The sequence below is a fragment of the Sebastes fasciatus genome, chromosome 4 (genome assembly GCF_043250625.1).
Source record: "Sebastes fasciatus isolate fSebFas1 chromosome 4, fSebFas1.pri, whole genome shotgun sequence".
Taxonomy (NCBI): domain Eukaryota; kingdom Metazoa; phylum Chordata; class Actinopteri; order Perciformes; family Sebastidae; genus Sebastes; species Sebastes fasciatus.
The window spans coordinates 1,443,444-1,464,173 of NC_133798.1; the positions used below are offsets into that span (position 1 = coordinate 1,443,444).

The 20,730-nt window shown below is 43.2% G+C and overlaps 2 protein-coding genes across 14 annotated transcripts in view; both read right to left on the reverse strand.

Annotated features, from left to right (window-relative positions):
• Positions 1-20,730, reverse strand: part of LOC141766908 (uncharacterized) — a 155,341-nt gene that overhangs the window by 109,012 nt on the left and 25,599 nt on the right. For all 13 annotated transcript variants that reach the window (XM_074634091.1, XM_074634090.1, XM_074634088.1 and 10 more), the window contains exons 2-3: positions 13,496-13,539; positions 6,947-7,118 (exon numbers count right to left, since the gene is read on the reverse strand). In XM_074634091.1, coding sequence (XP_074490192.1) covers positions 6,947-7,118; positions 13,496-13,528 — 205 coding nt within the window. In that variant the 5' untranslated portion in view covers positions 13,529-13,539. The remainder of the gene's footprint in view (positions 1-6,946; positions 7,119-13,495; positions 13,540-20,730) is intronic.
• LOC141767129 (uncharacterized) lies at positions 9-6,479 on the reverse strand. The gene is made up of 2 exons (XM_074634364.1): positions 6,463-6,479; positions 9-6,362 (listed from the first exon to the last, which is right to left on the reverse strand). Exons 1-2 carry the CDS (start codon positions 6,477-6,479, stop codon positions 5,696-5,698), a joined length of 684 nt encoding a protein of 227 aa, XP_074490465.1. The 3' UTR covers positions 9-5,695.

Genomic DNA, 20,730 nt, shown 5'->3' on the forward strand with positions numbered 1-20,730 from the left:
CTACACACACACACACACACACACAAGGAAATTATCACTGGTTTTATCTGTATGGTAAAACATCCCATAAATAGGAAAAGTAGCTTAATAAAACAACTTTTTGTCCATCTACACAGATGAATAAACACAAGTGAAGTCTTAAAGACTGTCACAGGGCGGACACACCGGGAACGTCAGCAGCGCGTGGCGGCTGCGTTACCTGTTGTTTTTTATTTGGGCCTCCCTGTTAACAGGTTAGAGCAGCCTAAATGCCCATCTCAACTGCGTCTCTTCTAGAAAATAGAGGTCTCGCCTATTTTTGACGGGTGCCGCGCACGTCTCACAGCAACAACAGACAGTGAAAGTGATCTATTGACTGTATATTAACATCATATCAGCTACATTACTACAGTTTCAATGTCTAGACATCTGTAGAATATGTTACAGACAGTGAAGGTGATCTATTGACTGTATATTAACATCATATCAGCAAGATTACTTCAGTTTCGAGGTCTATCTGTAGAATATGTTACGGAGATGAAAAAAAGTAAAGACTTATTTTTAAATCAACACTTCCTGCTTTCATTTAGAAATAAAAGCCCTAAAGCGTTTTTTCTCTGGACAGAATTCCGTCATTTGTTAACACAAGGCTTTTATTCTGAAATATGTGCCGGACAGTGTTCTAGAACATGCAGTGACTTGGAGAGCTCCATGAATGAATATAGTATGGAGTTTTAATTGGGATTATTACTATTATTTACAAATTACCACACGTTTCTTAACCTTTCTCTGTCTAAAATAAATATAAATAATATTTATAATGAAATGAAATGGCCATTAAAAGGCAAAATCTATGTAGAAAGAAAGGGCTGACAGCAGCAGCAGAAACGCAGCAGACATGCAGCTGAAATGCAGCTGGTGTGAACGCCCGACGCGTGTATCACGCAGCCACCACGCTACGCAGCCACCACTCCACGCCACGCAGCCGCCACGCCACACAGCCGCCACGCCACGCAGCCGCGACGCTACGCAGCCGCCACGCGCTCCTGACATTCCTGGTGTGTCCCAAGGCTGAGGGATAGATGTGTGTTATTCTGCCACGCACACACGCACGCACGCATGCAAGACTGTCGGATTGCACTTTGTATAGAGTTTATATTTTATATTGTGGAGGGTGTATTTTTTTGTACCGGCGGTATTGTTCTGCTAGTGTGTGTGTGTGTGTGTGTGTGTGTGTGTGTGTGTGTGTGTGTGTGTGTGTGTGTGTGTGTGTGTGTGTGTGTGTGCTGGAGGGGGGGGAGTGTGCATGGGACTGCGCTGTGCGCAGGATACTGGAAGTGTGTGAGTTTTTTTATATGTTGTTTTTATGAGATGCGTATATGACCACATGAATTTCCCCTTGTAGGATAATAAAGTTGACCTTTGACCTTTGACACGCACACAAACACCGGTACTATCATTGTGAGGACACTCATTGACATAATGCACTCCCTAGCCTCTTCAGCCAAAGTTATACTTTCCGTGTCCACGTTACGTAAACTGCGTCATCAGAGGGTGTACACGTACTCTCTGTGCGGATGTCCGCCTACCGCCAATTTGTTTTGACGGTCCCAGAACTGGTGGTCGGCCACTACCCTACGAGTGGCAGCGTAGCCATCTACTGCTTATATGTGGAATGTGTCCTCCAAGTGGACAGTGTAAACACAACTACTAGAACTGCTTGAAGTGGAAAACAATAAGTGCCAGTACTCTTCTTATTCACATGTTGTTGGGTGTGTCGGCCTTCATCAGCAATCTCTTATGACTTATTCCTATTTATTCATTATTTCTTTAAGCATGTTATACTGTATCTGTATTTTATTGTCATATTATTATAATATGTTTTATAATATTTCCTGTGGTATTTGTAGCCTATAGTTGGGTATCATTCAGCTTTTAGGAGCAGATGTTCGCACATATTATACAGAGACACATTCTGAGTTTCTACAGTGAGTAAAAGGTACCAGGATATATTGGGTTTGGGGGTCCTTCTGCAAGAACAGTTGCAGGTTTCTGACTAAAATCTATGCAATTTTACTTCATTTTGGACCATTATTATGTAAGGGATAATGTACAGCGAGCTGGTCATTGTTGTGAAAGAATCCCCGATAGGGTGATGCTTCCCCCCCGACGGGAACCCATGTGATTATAATAAAGAGGACATTTCTGTAAAGGGGAGACTTGTGGGTACCCATAGAACCCATTTACATTCACTGATATGGAGGTCAGAGGTCAACGGACCCCTTTGAAAATGGACATGACAGTTTTTCCTCGCCAAAATTTAGCCAAATTTGGAGCGTTATTTAACCTCCATGACAAGCTAGTATGACATAGTTGGTACCGATGGATTCATCAGGTTTTATAGTTTCATATGATACCAGTATTTTCACTCTAGCTTTAAAACTGAGCCGGTACAACCTGACAATTGCAAGTTGCCTTAATGCTTTAAAGAAATTATGTTAAAACACGTTATTATCGCGCTAACTTTGACAGCCCTAGTTTCGATGGAACGTAGTTTGTCGCAGATTATGTTTGTGTTTAACATATCACAAATACGTTTGTGGCAGTCGATGTACTGAGGGCAGAGTGTGATCTGTTTAGTTAGAATGACTTGTATGAGCCGATGGAGCAGATCACCCTCGCTTCTCTGGAGAAACATCTCCCAGTCAGAGAGCTGAAAACACACCCTCAGAGTCTGTATTCAAACCTGAAGATTTTTCTAAAGGATGGTATGTATTTTAGCAGCAGTAATATTTCATTATGATCTGAGAAACCAATCCTGTAATCTGCTGAGGGTTGGTGTAGGAGTAACACCTCCCAGGCTCATAATCCTGCTCACACTGCCATCTGGAGTGAAAATTACAAATTACCTTCTAATGGCATCGGACAAAGGACTTGTCTCTGTACTTGTCTTGTTAGATCTTAGTGCTGCTTTCGACACCATTGACCATCACATCTTATTACAGAGAAATTAACATTTAATTGGCATTAAAGGAACTGCACTAAATTGGTTTAAGTCCTATTTATCAGACTGATCTCAGTTTGTACATGTTAACGATGAGTCCTCCATGCACGCCAAAGTTAGTCATGGAGTTCCACAGGGTTCTGTACTTGGATCGATTCCATTCACCTTATATATGCTTCCCTTAGGCAATGTTATTAGAAAACACTCCATAAACTTTCATTGTTATGCAGATGATACCCAATTATATCTATCGATCAAGCCAGACGAAACAAACCAGTTAACTAAACTTCGAGCATGCCTTAAGGACATAAAAACCTGGATGACCTGCAATTTCCTGATGTTAAACTCAGACAAAACTGAAGTTATTGTACTTGGCCCTGAACGCCTCCGAAACAAATTATCTAATGATATAGTTACTCTAGATGGCATTGCCCTGGCCTCCAGCACCACCGTAAGGAACCTGGGAGTTATCTTTGATCAGGATATGTCCTTTAACTCTCACATAAAACAAACCTCAAGGACTGCCTTCTTTCATCTACGTAACATTGCAAAGATCAGACACATCCTGTCTCAAAATGATGCAGAAAAATGAGTCCATGCATTTGTTACCTCTAGACTCGATTACTGCAAATCCTTATTATCAGGCTGCTCCAATAAGTCTCTTAAGACTCTCCAGTTGATCCAGAATGCTGCAGCACGTGTACTGACTAGAACTAGAAAAAGAGATCATATTACTCCTGTATTAGCTTCTCTACACTGGCTGCCTGTAAAATCAAGAATAGAATTTAAAATCGTCCTCCTCACCTACAAAGCGCTAAACGGTCAGGCCCCATCATATCTTAAAGAGCTCATAGTACCCTATACCCCAATAGAGCACTGCGCTCCCAGAATGCAGCAGGGTTACTTGAGGTTCCTAGAGTCTCCAAAAGTAGAATGGGAGCCAGAGCCTTCAGCTATCAAGCTCCTCTTCTGTGGAACCAGCTCCCAGTTTCAGTCCATGAGGCAGACACCGTCTCTACATGTAAGAGTAGGTTAAAGACTTTCCTCTTTGATAACGCTTATAGTTAGGGCTGTCTTTGACCAGCCCCTAGTTAAGCTGCTATAGGCCTAGACTGCCGGTGGACTTCCTATGACACACTGAGCTCCTCTCTCCTTCTATATATATTCATGTCCCATTCATTGTTACTAACTTCATTCTCGCAGGTAACCGTGGAGCGGGGTTACACTTGGAGCGGGGTTATATCTGGAGCGGGGTTACACCTGGATCTGGATGTCTCCGGTATTGTGGCTGCATCTGCTGCCGCGTCTGCTGCCTGCTTGACACCAACTGCTACCATCATTAATTAATTCCGTCTGTACGAGGGACTACCAAGGCTAACGAGGGACTACCAACACTTAGTGACAAAGTGGCAGCCTGGAGAATACCACTTCTCGCTCACTGCCAAAGACATCAAGAACTCCCAGCAAGCATGCTGATGCTGTGGGAACCAACGCACGGGCATCGATCACAGGGACGTCCCACACCAACATACATGGACGTACTGAGGAGAGATGCTGGACAGTGTTGGCGAGCTAGCCAGATGTGTGGTGGACTGAGATAGATGGAAGCTCCGCTTGACAGCCCGTCTGAGGACGACCCAATGATATCAATTCCGATAGTTGTATTATCACTCTTTTACATCCACTACTATTGGTTTTGTTACTATTATTGTGTGTGTCTCTCTCTCTCTCTCCCTCCCCCTCCCCCTCCCTCTCCCTCTCCCTCTCCCTCTCCCTCTCCCTCTCCCTCTCCCTCCCTCCGACCGGTCTCGGCAGATGGCCGCCTACCCAGGGCCCGGTTCTGCTCCAGGTTTCTTCCCAGTAATCGGGGAGTTTTTCCTGGCCACAGCGCGCTTGGTGGATACTGTTGGGTCTCTAAACTATGGTGTACGGTCTAAGACCTGCTCTATATATCTTGAGATAACTTCTGTTTTGATTTGACGCTATATAAAAAAAATTGAATTGAATTGAATTGGAGGTTTCTACATGCTCTGCCACGCCCCGTACTGTTGTGCAATGCTGCAACTCAGCTGGGTGTGGTCACACATGAGCACACCTACCAGTAATACTGGGTGAGGTGTCAAGTGAAATCCCAGCTCATTATAAAGTCCTGTTCAGACTATGACTAACAGATATGATGTTGTTGTAGAGGCCTGGTGAGGATCAGTGGGTAGTAAGGCGTGATATCCACTGAAGAGTTCATGTCATTGATCTGATCTTGTGGAGATGAACTCAACTTAAACTGTCTAGCAGGTTTCTTAATGCCCCAGACACTCGTGTTCTAATTATTCTGTCATAATATTTCCATTTCTCTTTCTAGAGTAGTTTTTGATATGTCTATGCTGATGTGTATTGTATTGTTGATGTGTATTTGTTGTATTGCTTTTGTCTACCCATAGCCTCAGACTGTATATAAGAAGTGGACGTAGTCACCGTGACGTCACCCGTCAGTTTGTGGACTGACGTTTTGAAGCCTCAAATTCATCATTTTGGCCTCTGCCATCTTGTTTTTTTGCAACCAGAAGTGAAACGAGGGGGTGGAGCTACAGCCAAACGCTGAATGAACATCATGCTGTATTGAGAAGGTTTGAAACTAAAGATTGAGACCATAAACTCATGTTTACAATCAAGTTTACAATCAAGTGAGAAGTAGGCTCATTTTCTCAGAGACTTCTATACACTCCTCGGACCTGAAGGACCTGGAGGACCAGGAGGACCTGGAGGACCAGGAGGACCTGAAGGACCCGGAGGAACTGAAAGACCCGGAGGACCTGAAGGACCCGGAGGACCTGAAGGACACGGAGGACCTGAAAGACCCGGAGGACCTGAAGGACACGGAGGACCTGAAGGACCAGTAGGATCTGTGGGACCCGGAAGACCTGGAGGACCAGGAGGACCTGAAGGACCCGGAGGACCTGAAAGACACGGAGGACCTGAAAGACCCGGAGGACCTGAAGGACCTGGAGGACCAGGAGGACCTGGAGGACCAGGAGGACCTGAAGGACCCGGAGGACCTGAAAGACACGGAGGACCTGAAAGACACGGAGGACCTGAAAGACCCGGAGGACCTGAAGGACACGGAGGACCTGAAGGACCAGTAGGATCTGTGGGACCCGGAAGACCTGGAGGACCAGGAGGACCTGAAGGACCCGGAGGACCTGAAAGACACGGAGGACCTGAAAGACCCGGAGGACCTGAAGGACACGGAGGACCTGAAAGACCCGGAGGACCTGAAGGACACGGAGGACCTGAAGGACCAGTAGGATCTGTGGGACCCGGAAGACCTGGAGGACCAGGAGGACCTGAAGGACCCGAAGGACCTGAAGGAGCCCACTGCCCGCTGCCACCAGCACACCAACACTAATTACTATTAATGTTTCATTGAAATGATAATAAATGATTCAATCTTAGAATCTTGACCACAGCATGTGCCAGTTTACATTGTCCATCCATTCATCCCTTCATCCCTTCATCCGTCCATCCATTCATTCATGCCTTCATCCATCCATCCATCCATCCCTTCATCCATCCATCCATCATCCATCCATCCATCCATCCCTTCATCCATCCATCCATCATTCATCCCTTCATCCATCCATTAATCCAGCCATTCACCCCTCAATTTAACACTCCATTCATACCTCCATCATCCATCCATTCATCCCTTCATCCATCCATCCATCCATCCATCCATCCATCCATCCATCCATCCACCCCTCCATCCATCAATTGACCCCTCCATCATCCATTCATTCATCTCTCTTTGTTATTCTTTCATTTCAGAAAATGTCAAAAAGAACAAAAAGACTGTATTAGTTTAGAACTTTGAGAAATAAAAAGCACGCACAAATCCATAAAGTAGAGACAAGTCATTTGTGTGTGTGTGTGTGTGTGTGTGTGTGTGTGTGCGTGTGCGTGTTGTACCTGGACACACAGCCTGCAGTGTGACGTGGCTGACTCGCAGTGTGCTGGTCAGATGTCTTTGGGTGGATCCTGAGAATAAAAGATAAAACTCCACCTCCTCCTCTTCCTCTTCTCCCTCAGCACGACACGCATCATCATCATCGTCGAGCTGAACAGTCAACACACACTCTCCCTGAGAGGGCACACACACACACACACACACACACACATAGAGGCAGTGAATACAACTTTAATCACACACCTTAGTCTCACTAATTCACTTCCTACTATCGTTACATATCATACATATCATACATATCATACATATCATACATCTACATACAGCAGTTTCTATCCATCTGATCCACAGCGGTCCCTGAACCACTCGTCTCACAGCCGGCTGCACATAGAGAGCGATGTTAGGTGTCCAGCTCGGAGGACTAAAGGCTGGTTGTGATTAAGATGAGCTTGTAGCTCGTTGTCTACCTCACTACGGTTAGAAAGAGCCCTCGTTGGTGTTTTAACGATGTTTCTCTGATGAGTTATTGATCCAGGAAGTTTGAATCTGTCAATATCTTTCACACTTTACCGAACTATCCAAGTCAGCAAAAGCTTCTGCTGACACTGTTCAGATGCTGTGATGGGCCGATATCCAATGGGAAGCCTTGATGAGCAACGTCATGACAACAACTCTGAGTCATAATGAGGTTTGAGAGATCTGGAACTGTTATTTAGGATAGTCAGAACTGAACTACAGATATCTCTAACTGTCGTTTGGACTAGTCACAATGTAGTTGTACATTTCTCTAATGTTAATTCAGGATAAACAAGCTTAGCTATTAAATGTTAAAACAGCTTGCCATAGGAGACCCGTGTGAAGTTTGTTTTCGTGGACGTCTGTGACGTGTTTCCCATAGTGGTTTTCTTGCCTAAACCACTGCAGACATTTGCGCGTCGTACAAATGACACGTGAAAGCGCTAACATGAGGGCTCATGACATCCATGTCCATGTAATGTTGTGGTATTAATACATCTTCCCGTGAGACCAGGTTGGCCATGTGCTCAGAGACACATTTGACCACATTAACAACACAGTGAAAATGTATTTAGTCTCCTATACACATACTGTATAACCCTGAAAACAGAAAAATAACTAATCCACAAACAATAGTGTACGCCATCTGCACGATGTAAAAGGTGCTACAGTATAAACAAGTGCAAGTGACACACGAAGCGGCTGCATCACGTAGCCAATGACACTGAAAGTGTTCCAGTGCCATGCAACATCGACTGGCCTTTATGTGGGCTGGCCCGGGAGCACCCCGGGACAATCAATCAATGGAGAACTGACAATCATTAAGTACATAAGCATACAGTAATTACTACTGGAGTACGTGTTGTGCATAGTTATTGTGATAATAACGTGATAATAACGCCTTACTGCAAATTTGTTCTAACGCCACTAATTTCAGTTGCAGAGCTAAACCCAATGAATCCATCGGTACCAACCATGTCACACTAGTTTGCCATGAAGGGGGTTAAATATTTCAAACTTGCGCTAAATTTTGGCAATTTTGACCAAAAAAACTAGATCGCGGGTACAAGCGGCCGAAATGGGTTTCCTCAGGAAGGTGGCTGGCATCTCCCTTAGTGATAGGGTGAGAAGCTCAGTCATCCGTGACGGATTCGGAGTAGAGCCACTACTCCTTTGGGTTGAAAGGAGCCAGCTGACGTGGTTCGGGCATCTAGTAAGGATGCCCCCTGGGCGCCTCCCTAGTGAGGTGTTCCAGGCACGACCAGCTGGGAGGAGGCCACAGAGAAGACCCAGGACTAGGTGGAGAGATTATATCTCCACGCTGGCCTGGGAACGCCTCGGGATCCCCCAGTCAGAGCTGGTTAAAGTGGCCTGGGAAAGGGAAGTTTGGGGTCCCCTGCTGGAGCTGTTGCCTCCGCGACCCAACCCCGGATAAGAGGTTGAAGATGAGTGAGTGATGAGTGTTTTGAAACACTTCTAAATAATAAGGGAGTTCAGTTCTGTTTTTAAAGACGAATTTGAAAGTGTAAATGACAGTTGTCAGGGTATAAAACCAATGATCTGTTGACCTTTATGAATCAAGACTCCATAATCCATAATCCAATAATGACATGTTTAAATCGAAAACTCAATCGAATCGTGGATTTGGAGAATCGTGACACCCGTGTATGGCAATGGCAATTTTATGTATATAGCACGTTTCATTACATGTAAACTCAAAGTGCTTTACATGTAAAGGCAAAATATATAAATAAAGACATAAACATAAGAACATATCAGCATAAACAACAGATATAAGAATACAGTAGTATACACAAGCATACAGCCAATCACACAGCAATAAAAACACACACACACACAGAAGGAATAGGAACAACAGGAACAACAGGAACAACAGGAACAACAGGAAAGTTTTTAGTTTGCTAATGAATGTGGACACAGTTGTGATGGACCACAAGTCATCAGGCAGCTACAATGGCTGCTTCTCTGTAATCATACATATGACAGTTAAGAAGTTGAACTAATGAGCGGTATAAAGTATAAGACCTGGTTAGCTAGAGACGGCAGGTATGTATGTAGGAATGGTTAAGGCTTGAAAGACACAGAGTAGAGCCTTTGGAGTGTATACAGTATGTGTTGTATGTATGCTGTGAAACATGACACAGCATACACACACACACTTCTGCTGAACATGCAGTTAAAAGCCTGTTAACAGCCACACCCACACAGGCTAACAATAGCACACAAGAATGTTTCAGATCACGCACGCACACACGCACGCACGCACGCACGCACGCACGCACGCTGCACCGATGGAGTAACAGCTTTTGGTGGGGGCAGTGTCATGGTGTGGGTCGGCATCTCCCTCACTGGCAAAACAAGGCTTGTCATCATTGAAGGCCATCTCAATGCAGGGAGATATCGGGATGAGATTCTGCAGCCAGTGGCGATCCCATATCTCCACAATCTGGGACCTAACTTCATCCTCCAAGAAACAACGCTCGCCCCCACAGAGCCAGGGTTATCACAGACTACCTCCACAATGTGGGAGTAGAGAGAATGGAATGGCCTGCCAAGAGTCCAGACATCAACCCAATTCAACACTTGTAGGATCAGCTTGGGCGTGCTGTATGTGTTAGAGTGACCAACACAACCTCGTTGGCTGACCTGCAACGAATCCTGGTTGAGGAATGGAACGCCATCCCACAGCAACGTGTGACCAGGTTGGTGACCAGCATGAGGAGGAGGTGCCAGGCTGTTGTGGCTGCGTATGGATCTTCCACCGCTACTGAGGCTCCTGACGGTGTACTAAATGAATAAAGTGTAAAATTGCCAATATGTCTTGTTTGTTCCTTGTTACTGATAGAGAGTTCAATCATCCAATCCACCAAACAACTCAAAACAAGAGTCAACACCAACAGGAGAATACACTGTTTACCATTGACGGAGCATTTTGGCAAATTTTTCTTGGGCGCTCCCCACATAATCAGCTGTGCTGCTCATCCCACAAATGCCTGATCCTTACAAGTTGGACATCATTGTGAAGGTAAATAAACAGGCTTTCCAACCATGTAAAATACAATGACCATTAGCATTGTAACAACAGAGAAATAATCCACCTAACACAAGTTTCCGAACTTTGTTTTTCCAGTATACTATATACTGTACACACACACAAACACACAAACACACACACACACACACACACACACACACGCACAATGTCATTGTGACTTAACTTTAACAATGCAAGACAAACAAAAATAATGCAAGAGTTAATCTACTGATAATAACATAAGGAGATGTTAATAGTAGAGATAATCTATAAATAACAACATAGAAAGGAGATGGTGGTAAGTATGAGTACATTTATAGATGTCTATCTGTCTGTGTCTGACTGGTCAACTGGTTGTCTCTTTTGTTGTGGCAGGAAGTGACATATTTAGCAGCCAACGTCACACATTCTTTCTTTTCCCCAGAATAAGGGCTAATTCCTCCCTTTCTGTCAGACTACAGGGCATTTGGGGCGCATGCGCACACAGCGACCGGCAGCAGTAGCGGTGGTGGTGTGCGCTTGTTTGATTTTCTTTTATCATTTTTTGTACTTCAAGGTTTCATCTTTTTTAGGGATTTAGTATGTGGGGATGTGTGTGTATATTGTCTTATTGCGATGAGATGTTGTTGTTGCTACAACGGCAAAACCAACTGCCCCTCGGGGACAAATAAAGGTCTTGAACTTGAACCTGAACTTGAACTTTTCTTTTTCAAATTTTGGAGAGAATTACAGTACGGACACTACCAATGATAGTACTTTGGATAATGTCAGAACAGAATGCAACAACAGCTCTGCTCATTATCGTGGCCAGAGTACAGAACCCTGATGTGGGTCTGTGTGGTCAGCAGGACAGAACACCAAAACATATCTTTTAATGAATGGTTTAACCGAACCACAGATATGATGTTATCACTTTCTCATCTGAGTATGCTTGTGCACGCACACACACACTCCCAGAGAGAGAGAGACAAAAAGAGAGCAACACAAAGTACAACACTCGAGGACATGAGACAGTCTTACACGGATGTATATCTGAAGACCTGCACTGATGGGAAAAGCAGAAAGAGAGAAGAGTTCCCAGTATCACAGATGACCTCATCCATTTGTCCTCACACACGTTGGCACAGTTAGCATTCACCACATGCACTCTTTCACTTGGTGGAGTTTATACCTTGTTCACAATGCCAAATTACAAGCCGTGCGCTAAATGCAAACATCAGCATGCTCACAGTGACAACATGCTGATGTTTAGCAGGTATAATGTTCACCATCTTAGTTTAGCGTGTTAGCATGCTAACATTTGCTAATTAGCAGTAAACAAAAAGCACAGCTAAAGCTGATGGGAATGTCATTAGTTCTGCAGGTATTTGGTAATAAACCAAAGTACTGGACACATTCAAATGTTGACCTGATGATGGCGCTACTTATAAGTTATTCAAATTCATCCTGACCGAAAAATAAATGTCTGAACCAAATCCATCTAATAGTTGTTGAGATATTTCTGGCTGAACCAAAGTCCAACGGCGCCGTGGGTCAGGATGGCGTTATCAGCTGTAACTGTTGTATGAGCGCAGTGCAGATTGGCCAGTGGGGCCACGCTCACATGCATTAACATGCACTAAAAGGCACAAACGGCACAACAGCCGGCCCGGCTATGTCAACAAAGCACAGAGAAGCTTGGATTACAGAGCACACAGAGGGAGAGTGACTTCATTCTCTGCTCAGGTAGACATTTCTGCTCTATTCATATCGCTATATTAAAGGTAGAATTTCCCAAAAACAATGTATAGACCATAAAAAGTAATCCCTCTCAATCATCACTTACGCCCCACTAGAAGTGTGTGGTGGTGTCTGTATCTACAAAGACCCTGCCCTCTGCCTGGATTTTCTCTAATTTTGCTGTATTCGGGATGTTTCTGGACTTTTTGGCACCACATGGGATTGTAACCCCCAGCCAATAACAGCGCGCAGAGTGTGCAACCCGTTTAGGTCGTCAAATATCGCCACTTTGTCACACCCCTTGGCCTCTGATACCGAGGCACCTGTCCAACAAATCTGTAGCTCTGTCAGATAAAAAGCGGCCATATTTGACGGATGAGAATGGGTTTGTTATATCACTGTGAGTTTCCCCGGGGTCCTCTCTCTCTCCTCTGCTGTGTGCCACTAGGGAACGCCATCGATGAACAGTGAATGAAAATTACGTTATATTTCTCTGATTCACTGCTTTCTTTGCATTAACGCCGCTCCCTCCCTTCATTCACGCTATAGCTCGCTCCTCCATCGCTGCTCTCTTTCTCCCTCGCTTAGCTCGTTGAGAAGATTACATTTGTACGTGGAACATAGCTAAGATAGCTAGCTAGCTAGTGTTGTTGACGTATATTGTGCGAGATGAGAGTGTGACTTTTTTTACTTGTAAAATGATCTTTTAAATTGACAAACATCAACTGTGTGATTCATGGCGTAATTCAAATGGGATCAAAACATATTTGTCTCTTGCCTTTGACTACCGTACATTTATTTATCCGAATAAGGTCCCATGGGGTCCACCAGAAGGGGCGGGACTTTGACTCTCTGTAGTCCTTCAATGTATTCATGTTCTGTACAGTTCAGTCGTTAAAATAGAAAGGGAATACTGAAATACATAATCATAGTCCTCCCTTTGATTTCAACAAGAAAAGTATAAACCATTCAAATACTACACACCTTTCTAAATGCTAACAGGTCCTTTCATTTCCTCACACAGAGAAATGATGCAGATATGCATTGCAGTGCTAACATAGAAGGCTAACCCTAGCCACTAGCAGTGGTTCACAGACTTAAACTATTGCTTTTAGATAAATAACTTGCGACAGGAACCTTAGAATGTGTCATGATACTTGTTATTACCGTGCAGCAGTAGATAGTTATATAGCAGAACATGTTGCAGCATTTGAGTGTGAAAATATGGCTTATAATGATGCTGTGTAATGAGGATACTTACATAGAGTGGAGCTTGTTGGGGATTCAGTTTCATGGTGCTGGACTCTAGAAGAAAAAGAGGTGAGATGTGAGCATTCATTCCACAGGAGGCAATATGTGAAAAACAAGAATGAATGCTCTCCAAAGCAGGAGCAAGAAAACAAACCAGAAGGAAGGAAATACTATATAGACTTCCAACACAATACAAGTAATTCTATTAATGAGTTCACTTTTTAACACAAGACACACAAAATGGACAATTCTACAGTGGCCCTTAAGGGTCAATACACTGCAACTTGCAAACACAGGCAGGTAGACAAAACAAAAGCTACCTTCACCTTCACTTTCAAGTTGACTATGGGGGACGTAACCTGCCAAAATAAAAAATTAATTAATTAATAAATAAATGACTTGATAGCTAAATAAATGTCATTAAATTATTATTATTTATTAAAAATAAATGTAGCTATTAATTAATTGATAAAATGTCACATAAATTGATATTTCTGTCTATCTTTGTATTAATTCCCTTATTTATTTACTCCCTTTTATTTATGTATGTATTTATTTATATTCATTTTAATTAATTGAATTAATGCAAAAATAAATAAATACAAAATAAATGAATTTAAAAATTAATCAAATTCAATACATAAATAAAAGGAAAATTAAACAGAAGAGTAAATAAATAAGGGAATTAATACAAAGATAAATAAATAAAGAAGGAAAATAAAACATAAATATCAATTTGTGTCACATTCTATCAATTAATTAATAGCTACATTTATTTTTAATATTATTTGTGCTACATTAAATGACATTTATTTATTAATCAAGTAATTTATTTATTCATTGTTTTATTATATATCTTGGCAGGTTCCGACCTCCATAGATGACAACACATGAGCAGCATTTAGAACTAGAATGGCACTCGGAGAGCGCAGACTTCCGCCAAGGTGCCTGACTTTAAAAACAGATCACAGCTCACAGCTGGCGGTACCGTGAGGTGGTCGGCTTATTATTAACACGGTGTGTTTCCGTGTAACGTATCGGCAGATGCCTCTCTCATTCAGCAGCCTTCTTATGCCTGTAAAATGTTTCACTACTTTGTCTGTCATCCCGTCATCTACCGCTTTGTTCTTTCTCACCGCGGACGGCCAGCAGCCCCCGCACACACATCCACACACGTATCTCTCTGCTCTCAGAAGAAGGAGGAAGAAGGCGGGGTCATGCGTCATCAACGCGTCATCAGTTACACTGTGCATGTGTTATACCCTGTGGTCTTAATGCTCAGGCTGATCAGAATCCTTAAAAATATTCCTGAATCCGGATCATGATCCCAATCCCCACCAAAACCGAATGGATTGTTCATTGTGCCACACCCCATCCCTCCAAAAAATTTCATTCTAATCCATCACAGACTTTTGGAGTAATCCTGCTAACGGACAAACCAACAAACCAACAAACCAACAAACCAACGCCGATGAAAACATAACCTCCTTCCTAGGCCTTCGGCCTTGGCGGAGGTAAAAAACAAAGAGAGAAAAAAACGAATGCAAGTTGCACAGAACACGAAGGAAATTGATTAATTGCTTACTAATATAAATAATGGTACACAATATCTGAATGATGCAATCAGAATATTAAAATTAATGTAAACTTACATAGTGTTTCTGTTTTTGGTTTTGTTTTCTAAATGCACAATTTAGGAAGATGTTTGCTTCAGTAACTTTTTATTTATCTATTTGCATGTTAAGTTGCAGTGTTGAGCTCTCAGGGCCACCGTACAAATAAACAAGAGACTCTGCATCTGCAGCAAGCCTCCAGGAAGAGCGCCGGTCGTTGATCCTAATGTTCGTAGTGGCCAAACGACGATACTACACCTTCTGTGTCCATCACGTGATGCCATTTGGCCCAAAAAGACTTTTGCCCATAGACTTACATTGGGAAAGAGACGTCTGTAACTCAGAGGGTCATTTATTTTGAGGTGAATCAACTCCCCAGTATGAACACTCTAATAGTCCTTATTTAAATCATTAGGTCCTAAAAGTAGGAAAATGCACTAATAGCTAAATCCAGAGTTATTTCCTTAATCCGTTCATGTGAATGAGACCCAGACCGAGGCTGGAGCGAGGGATGGGAGGAGGAGTTAAAGGAGCGAGGGCTGGGAGGAGGAGTTAAATGAGCGAGGACCGGGAGGAGGAGTTAAAGGAGCGAGGGCCGAGAGGAGTTAAAGGAGCGAGGACCGGGAGGAGGAGTTAAAGGAGCGAGGATTGAGAGGAGGAGTTAAAGGAGCGAGGGATGGGAGGAGGAGTTAAAGGAGCGAGGACCGGGAGGAGGAGTTAAAGGAGCGAGGGCCGGGGAGGAGGAGTTAAAGGAGCGAGGGCCGGGAGGAGGAGTTAAAGGAGCGAGGGCTGGGAGGAGGAGTTAAAGGAGCGAGGGATGGGAGGAGGAGTTAAAGGAGCAAGGGATGGGAGGAGGAGTTAAAGGAGCGAGGGCTGGGAGGAGGAGGAGGAGTTAAAGGAAACTCTACTGCTCCTGCTCTATGGCCCGATGGATGAGGAAGATCACCGGGTACTTTATCACTCGGCACTCGAGCCATTTTATCTTCATGCTCCACTGAGACACTCTGATAGGAATGAACGGGGCCCCGCCTCCGACGCTGTATCCACTTCTCTTTATACATCCATAATCTGCAGCAGCAACATTTGACATGTACTCTGATGAAAGGAGGTGGACAGAGTTTCATACAGACACTCCTCTTTCCATTGAAACATCACAGAAAGCCTGTAATACAGGTTAGATGTCGTTAATGTGGGGCTATTTAGCAATATCTACTTCTTTACTGATGTCAGTGTAGCCAAACCTTTTAAGGTGTGCTCTGCTCTTGTTATGCGAAGACAAAATACTGACTTAAAGTTCCTACACACCACATGACAGGTGTTTCATATATTCTGGCTGTCTAGATCTCTGTGCAGGTTGATATGCAGGGATACGCACGAGGAACTGACTGTATTTATCAAACAGACGCAGCAGACTGGAGTCACAGTTTGTATTATTTGTCTGCAAGGTGCATTAATGTTCAGAGTAAACAGCTGACACACCTGAAACTTGTGTGGAATTAAAAAAATTACCCGGTAGATTTATACCTGTAAGAAGTTACAAACAGTCCCATTAATATTACAGCCCATTTTTAAACATACAGACTAGTAGGCTACGGGCTGATTACTACTTACTTTATGGTGTTTTATTCATGGTCTTTATGAGGCATCATGTGTCAGATGGCCATCCTGTCTGTTCTTAGAATCAGCAGCTCTGCTCTCTGAAATTTCTCCGCACAGAGCGTTTGTTTTTATCAAGTCAAGTCAATTTTATTTGTATAGCCCAAAATCACAAATCACAAATTTGCCTCAGAGGGCTTTACAATCTGTACAGGATACGACCCCCTCTGTCCTTTTGAGTACCACCCTCTTTATCGGTGTACCTCCACAAACTGATCATCATTGACCATGATTATTCACTTGGGGATCGATTCACCTATGTCTCGCAATTTTGAAATAGATGTTTTAATGACAGAATCGATATATTTGCTTCATCTGAGTCTATGTGGAGGTAGAAGGAAGTTACCGCTTTTATTGTGGTAGTCTGAGTTACGTGACGTCATATCCGTTCCGTATCCGTCAACCAAAACAAACCTCAGCGAGCCGAAACTATAAAGTCTAAAACGTTGGAGGGTCTTCGTGGATACGACCTGCACCCTCCCATGTTAAATCCAGCGTGGTAAACACTACACACATCCAGTAAAGGATGGAAACACTTTGGGTTTCACACATTGACAGGAAAAGCAGAGCTAGCCAGAGCAGAGCTAAAGCTGCATGCTAACTCTGTCACGGACAGGAAACGTTATGGTATGGCGGTAACGTGGCGGTGGAGCCGGCCGTCGCTCTCGTCTCCGTGGTCAAATGGGCCGACGCTACAACTGTAGAGCACCCAAATACTGACATTTATGTTCTCTGCATTGAAACGGCCCCGATGGAGCTGACCATGGATGGATAAAGAGAACGGAGCTGATGGGAGAGCTAGAGACCACCTTGGAGAAGTTAGAGGAAGTAGACACGTGGGACTACGTCCACTTTTCAAAATAAGGTGTTAACAAAGGGAACTGTATCTACAAAATACATCTATGGAAATAAGATTGATGGATTAAATTCACCAGAAGTATAAAACATTACATGTCCCTTATAACTTAAACAGAAAATACCACTAATCTGTGAGGGAAATGTCTTTATTCTTTGATTTTGTGGTTGCTGGAAAATATGTAATAAATAATTCCTGACAATGATCCTGATATATTTGACTTCAGGACATCTCTGACTACATACATGCTGAAAATCAAACATTCTTACTGGATTCATTTAGAGATTTTCCAGAGTAAAAGTCCCTAGAAGTGTATGATTTAGTATGACTTTAGTTAGAAATGGTCTAGTGGTCCTGGAGTGATTACTGAGAGATGTCAAGTCATTGCATAAGTGTGAGCTAAAGAAGCCGAGTCATTCTTTAGTCCTGCTTGAAGACTTGCAGTCAGTGCAGGGTGAGAGGCAGCATGTCATGTACATGAAGTCAGCAGTGAGTCTGACTCATTCTAATTAGAGACATCATGTCATAAAGACCAGCCGGGGTCACCCCCCCACCCAGCTCCTCTACATGCACTGATGTGGTTGGCCCGTTCATGGACAGGAAACAGGAAGTCAGAGGAAAACAGAGGAGCCTTACAAGTCCTCCTCACACACTCACAGGAGAAAACAATCCTTCCTCTCAGAACACACACACACAGTCTGATAGAGGCAGACAAAAGCTTAGTCCAACACACAGGCAGACAGACAGATGCCTGTCAGACATGAGTCTGCGTGGTGTATTTACACCCTGTCTACAGTGAGAGAACCTTTGTCACTTTGCATGTTCTAACAATGAGATCTTTCAGCCGTGACGTACTCACAAACAGACTTCCGTTCGGTATGTTTATGAACCGTACTGTGGGCTGTAATGCACGACACTTGCACCTAAACACACACACACACACACATACACACACACACAATAACCAGCATAATGTTGGATCAAATTTTATTTCTATGAAATCAGTAGATTCACAGAAACAGGGGAAGAATCTAAGACAGCTGGTGAACCTGAACTTTGAGGTATATAGTGGAGGAAGCCTGACCGAAGTCAGCTGCCATAGTTAATTGCATCCCGGGGGCCAGAGCGGGCGACATTGAATCCGTTTTGAAACTGCTGGCTAAGGATAAACGTAAATACAGTAAGATTGTTATTCACGTCGGCGGTAATGACACCCGGTTACGTCGATCGGAGGTCACTAAAGTTAATGTCCAAACGGTGTGTGCATATGCAAAAACAATGTCGGACTCCGTAGTTTTCTCTGGTCCCCTCCCCAATTTGACCAGTGACGACATGTATAGCCACATGAAGTCATTCCACAGCTGGCTGTCGTGGTGGTGTCCAGCAAACGATGTGGGCTTCATTGACAATTGGAACCCTTTCTGGGGGACTCCTGGTCTGATTAGGAGAGACGGCATTCATCCTACTTTGGATGGTGCGGCTCTCTTATCCAGAAATCTGACCAAGATTGTTGGTGGAACAAATCCATGACAAACCAGGGGTCATTCCAGGACGCAGAGCTGTAGTCTTACACACCTCTCTGCGCTTCCATTAGAGCAGTTACCCACCCATAGCTTAACCCCAAACCTAACTGAGACTGTGTCTGCCCCACCTAAATTAATTAAATCAAAAGTAAACAGAAGAGGAGTTAAACATAATAATCTAATAAAATCTAACACTAGCACTGCAATAAAGCAACAAAACAGGAGAATTAAATGTGGACTCTTAAATATCAGATCTCTGTCATCTAAAGCTCTACTAGTAAATGATTTAATATCAGATAATCACATTGATTTATTTTGTCTTACCGAAACCTGGCTGTGTCAGGAAGAATATGTCAGCCTAAACGAATCCACTCCCCCGAGTCATATTAATACTCACATTCCTCGAGACACCGGCCGAGGAGGTGGAGTTGCAGCCATCTTCGACTCAAGCCTATTAATAAACCCTAAAACTAAACTAAATTATAACTCATTTGAAAGCCTTGTTCTTAGTCTTTCACACCCAACCTGGAAAGCACTACAGCCAATTTTATTTGTTATAGTGTACCGCGCTCCAGGCCCATATTCTGAATTTCTATCTGAATTCTCAGAGTTTCTATCAAGCTTAGTCCTGAAAACAGATAAAGTCATTATAGTAGGTGATTTTAATATTCATGTGGACGTTGATAATGATAGCCTCAGTACTGCGTTTATCTCTTTATTAGATTCAATTGGTTTCTCGCAGAACGTGCAACGATTATCAGTCAGGATTTAGAGTGCACCATAGCACAGAGACAGCACTAGTGAAAATTACAAATGACCTTCTAATGGCATCGGACAAAGGACTTGTCTCTGTACTTGTCTTGCTAGATCTCAGTGCTGCTTTCGACACCATTGACCATGACATCCTATTACAAAGACTGGAACATTTAATTGGCATTAAAGGAACTGCACTAAGTTGGTTTAAGTCCTATTTATCAGATCGATCTCAGTTTGTACATGTCAACGATGAGTCCTCCATGCACGCCAAAGTTAGTCACGGAGTTCCACAGGGTTCTGTACTTGGACCAATTCTATTTACCTTATATATGCTTCCCTTAGGCAATGTTATTAGAAAACACTCCATAAACTTTCATTGTTATGCAGATGATACCCAATTATATCTATCAATCAAGCCAGACGAAACAAACCAGTTAACTAAACTTCAAGCATGCCTTAAGGACATAAAAACCTGGATGACCTGCAATTTCCTGATGTTAAACTCAGACAAAACTGAAGTTATTGTACTAGGCCCTGAGCACCTCCGAAACAAATTATCTAATGATATAGTTACTTTAGATGGCATTGCCCTGGCCTCCAGCACCACCGTAAGGAACCTGGGAGTTGTCTTCGACCAGGATATGTCCTTTAACTCTCACATAAAACAAACCTCACGGACTGCCTTCTTTCATCTACGTAACATTGCGAAGATCAGGCACATCCTGTGTCAAAATGATGCAGAAAAATTAGTCCATGCATTTGTTACCTCTAGACTCGATTACTGCAATTCCTTATTATCAGGCTGCTCTAATAAGTCTCTTAAGACTCTCCAGTTGATCCA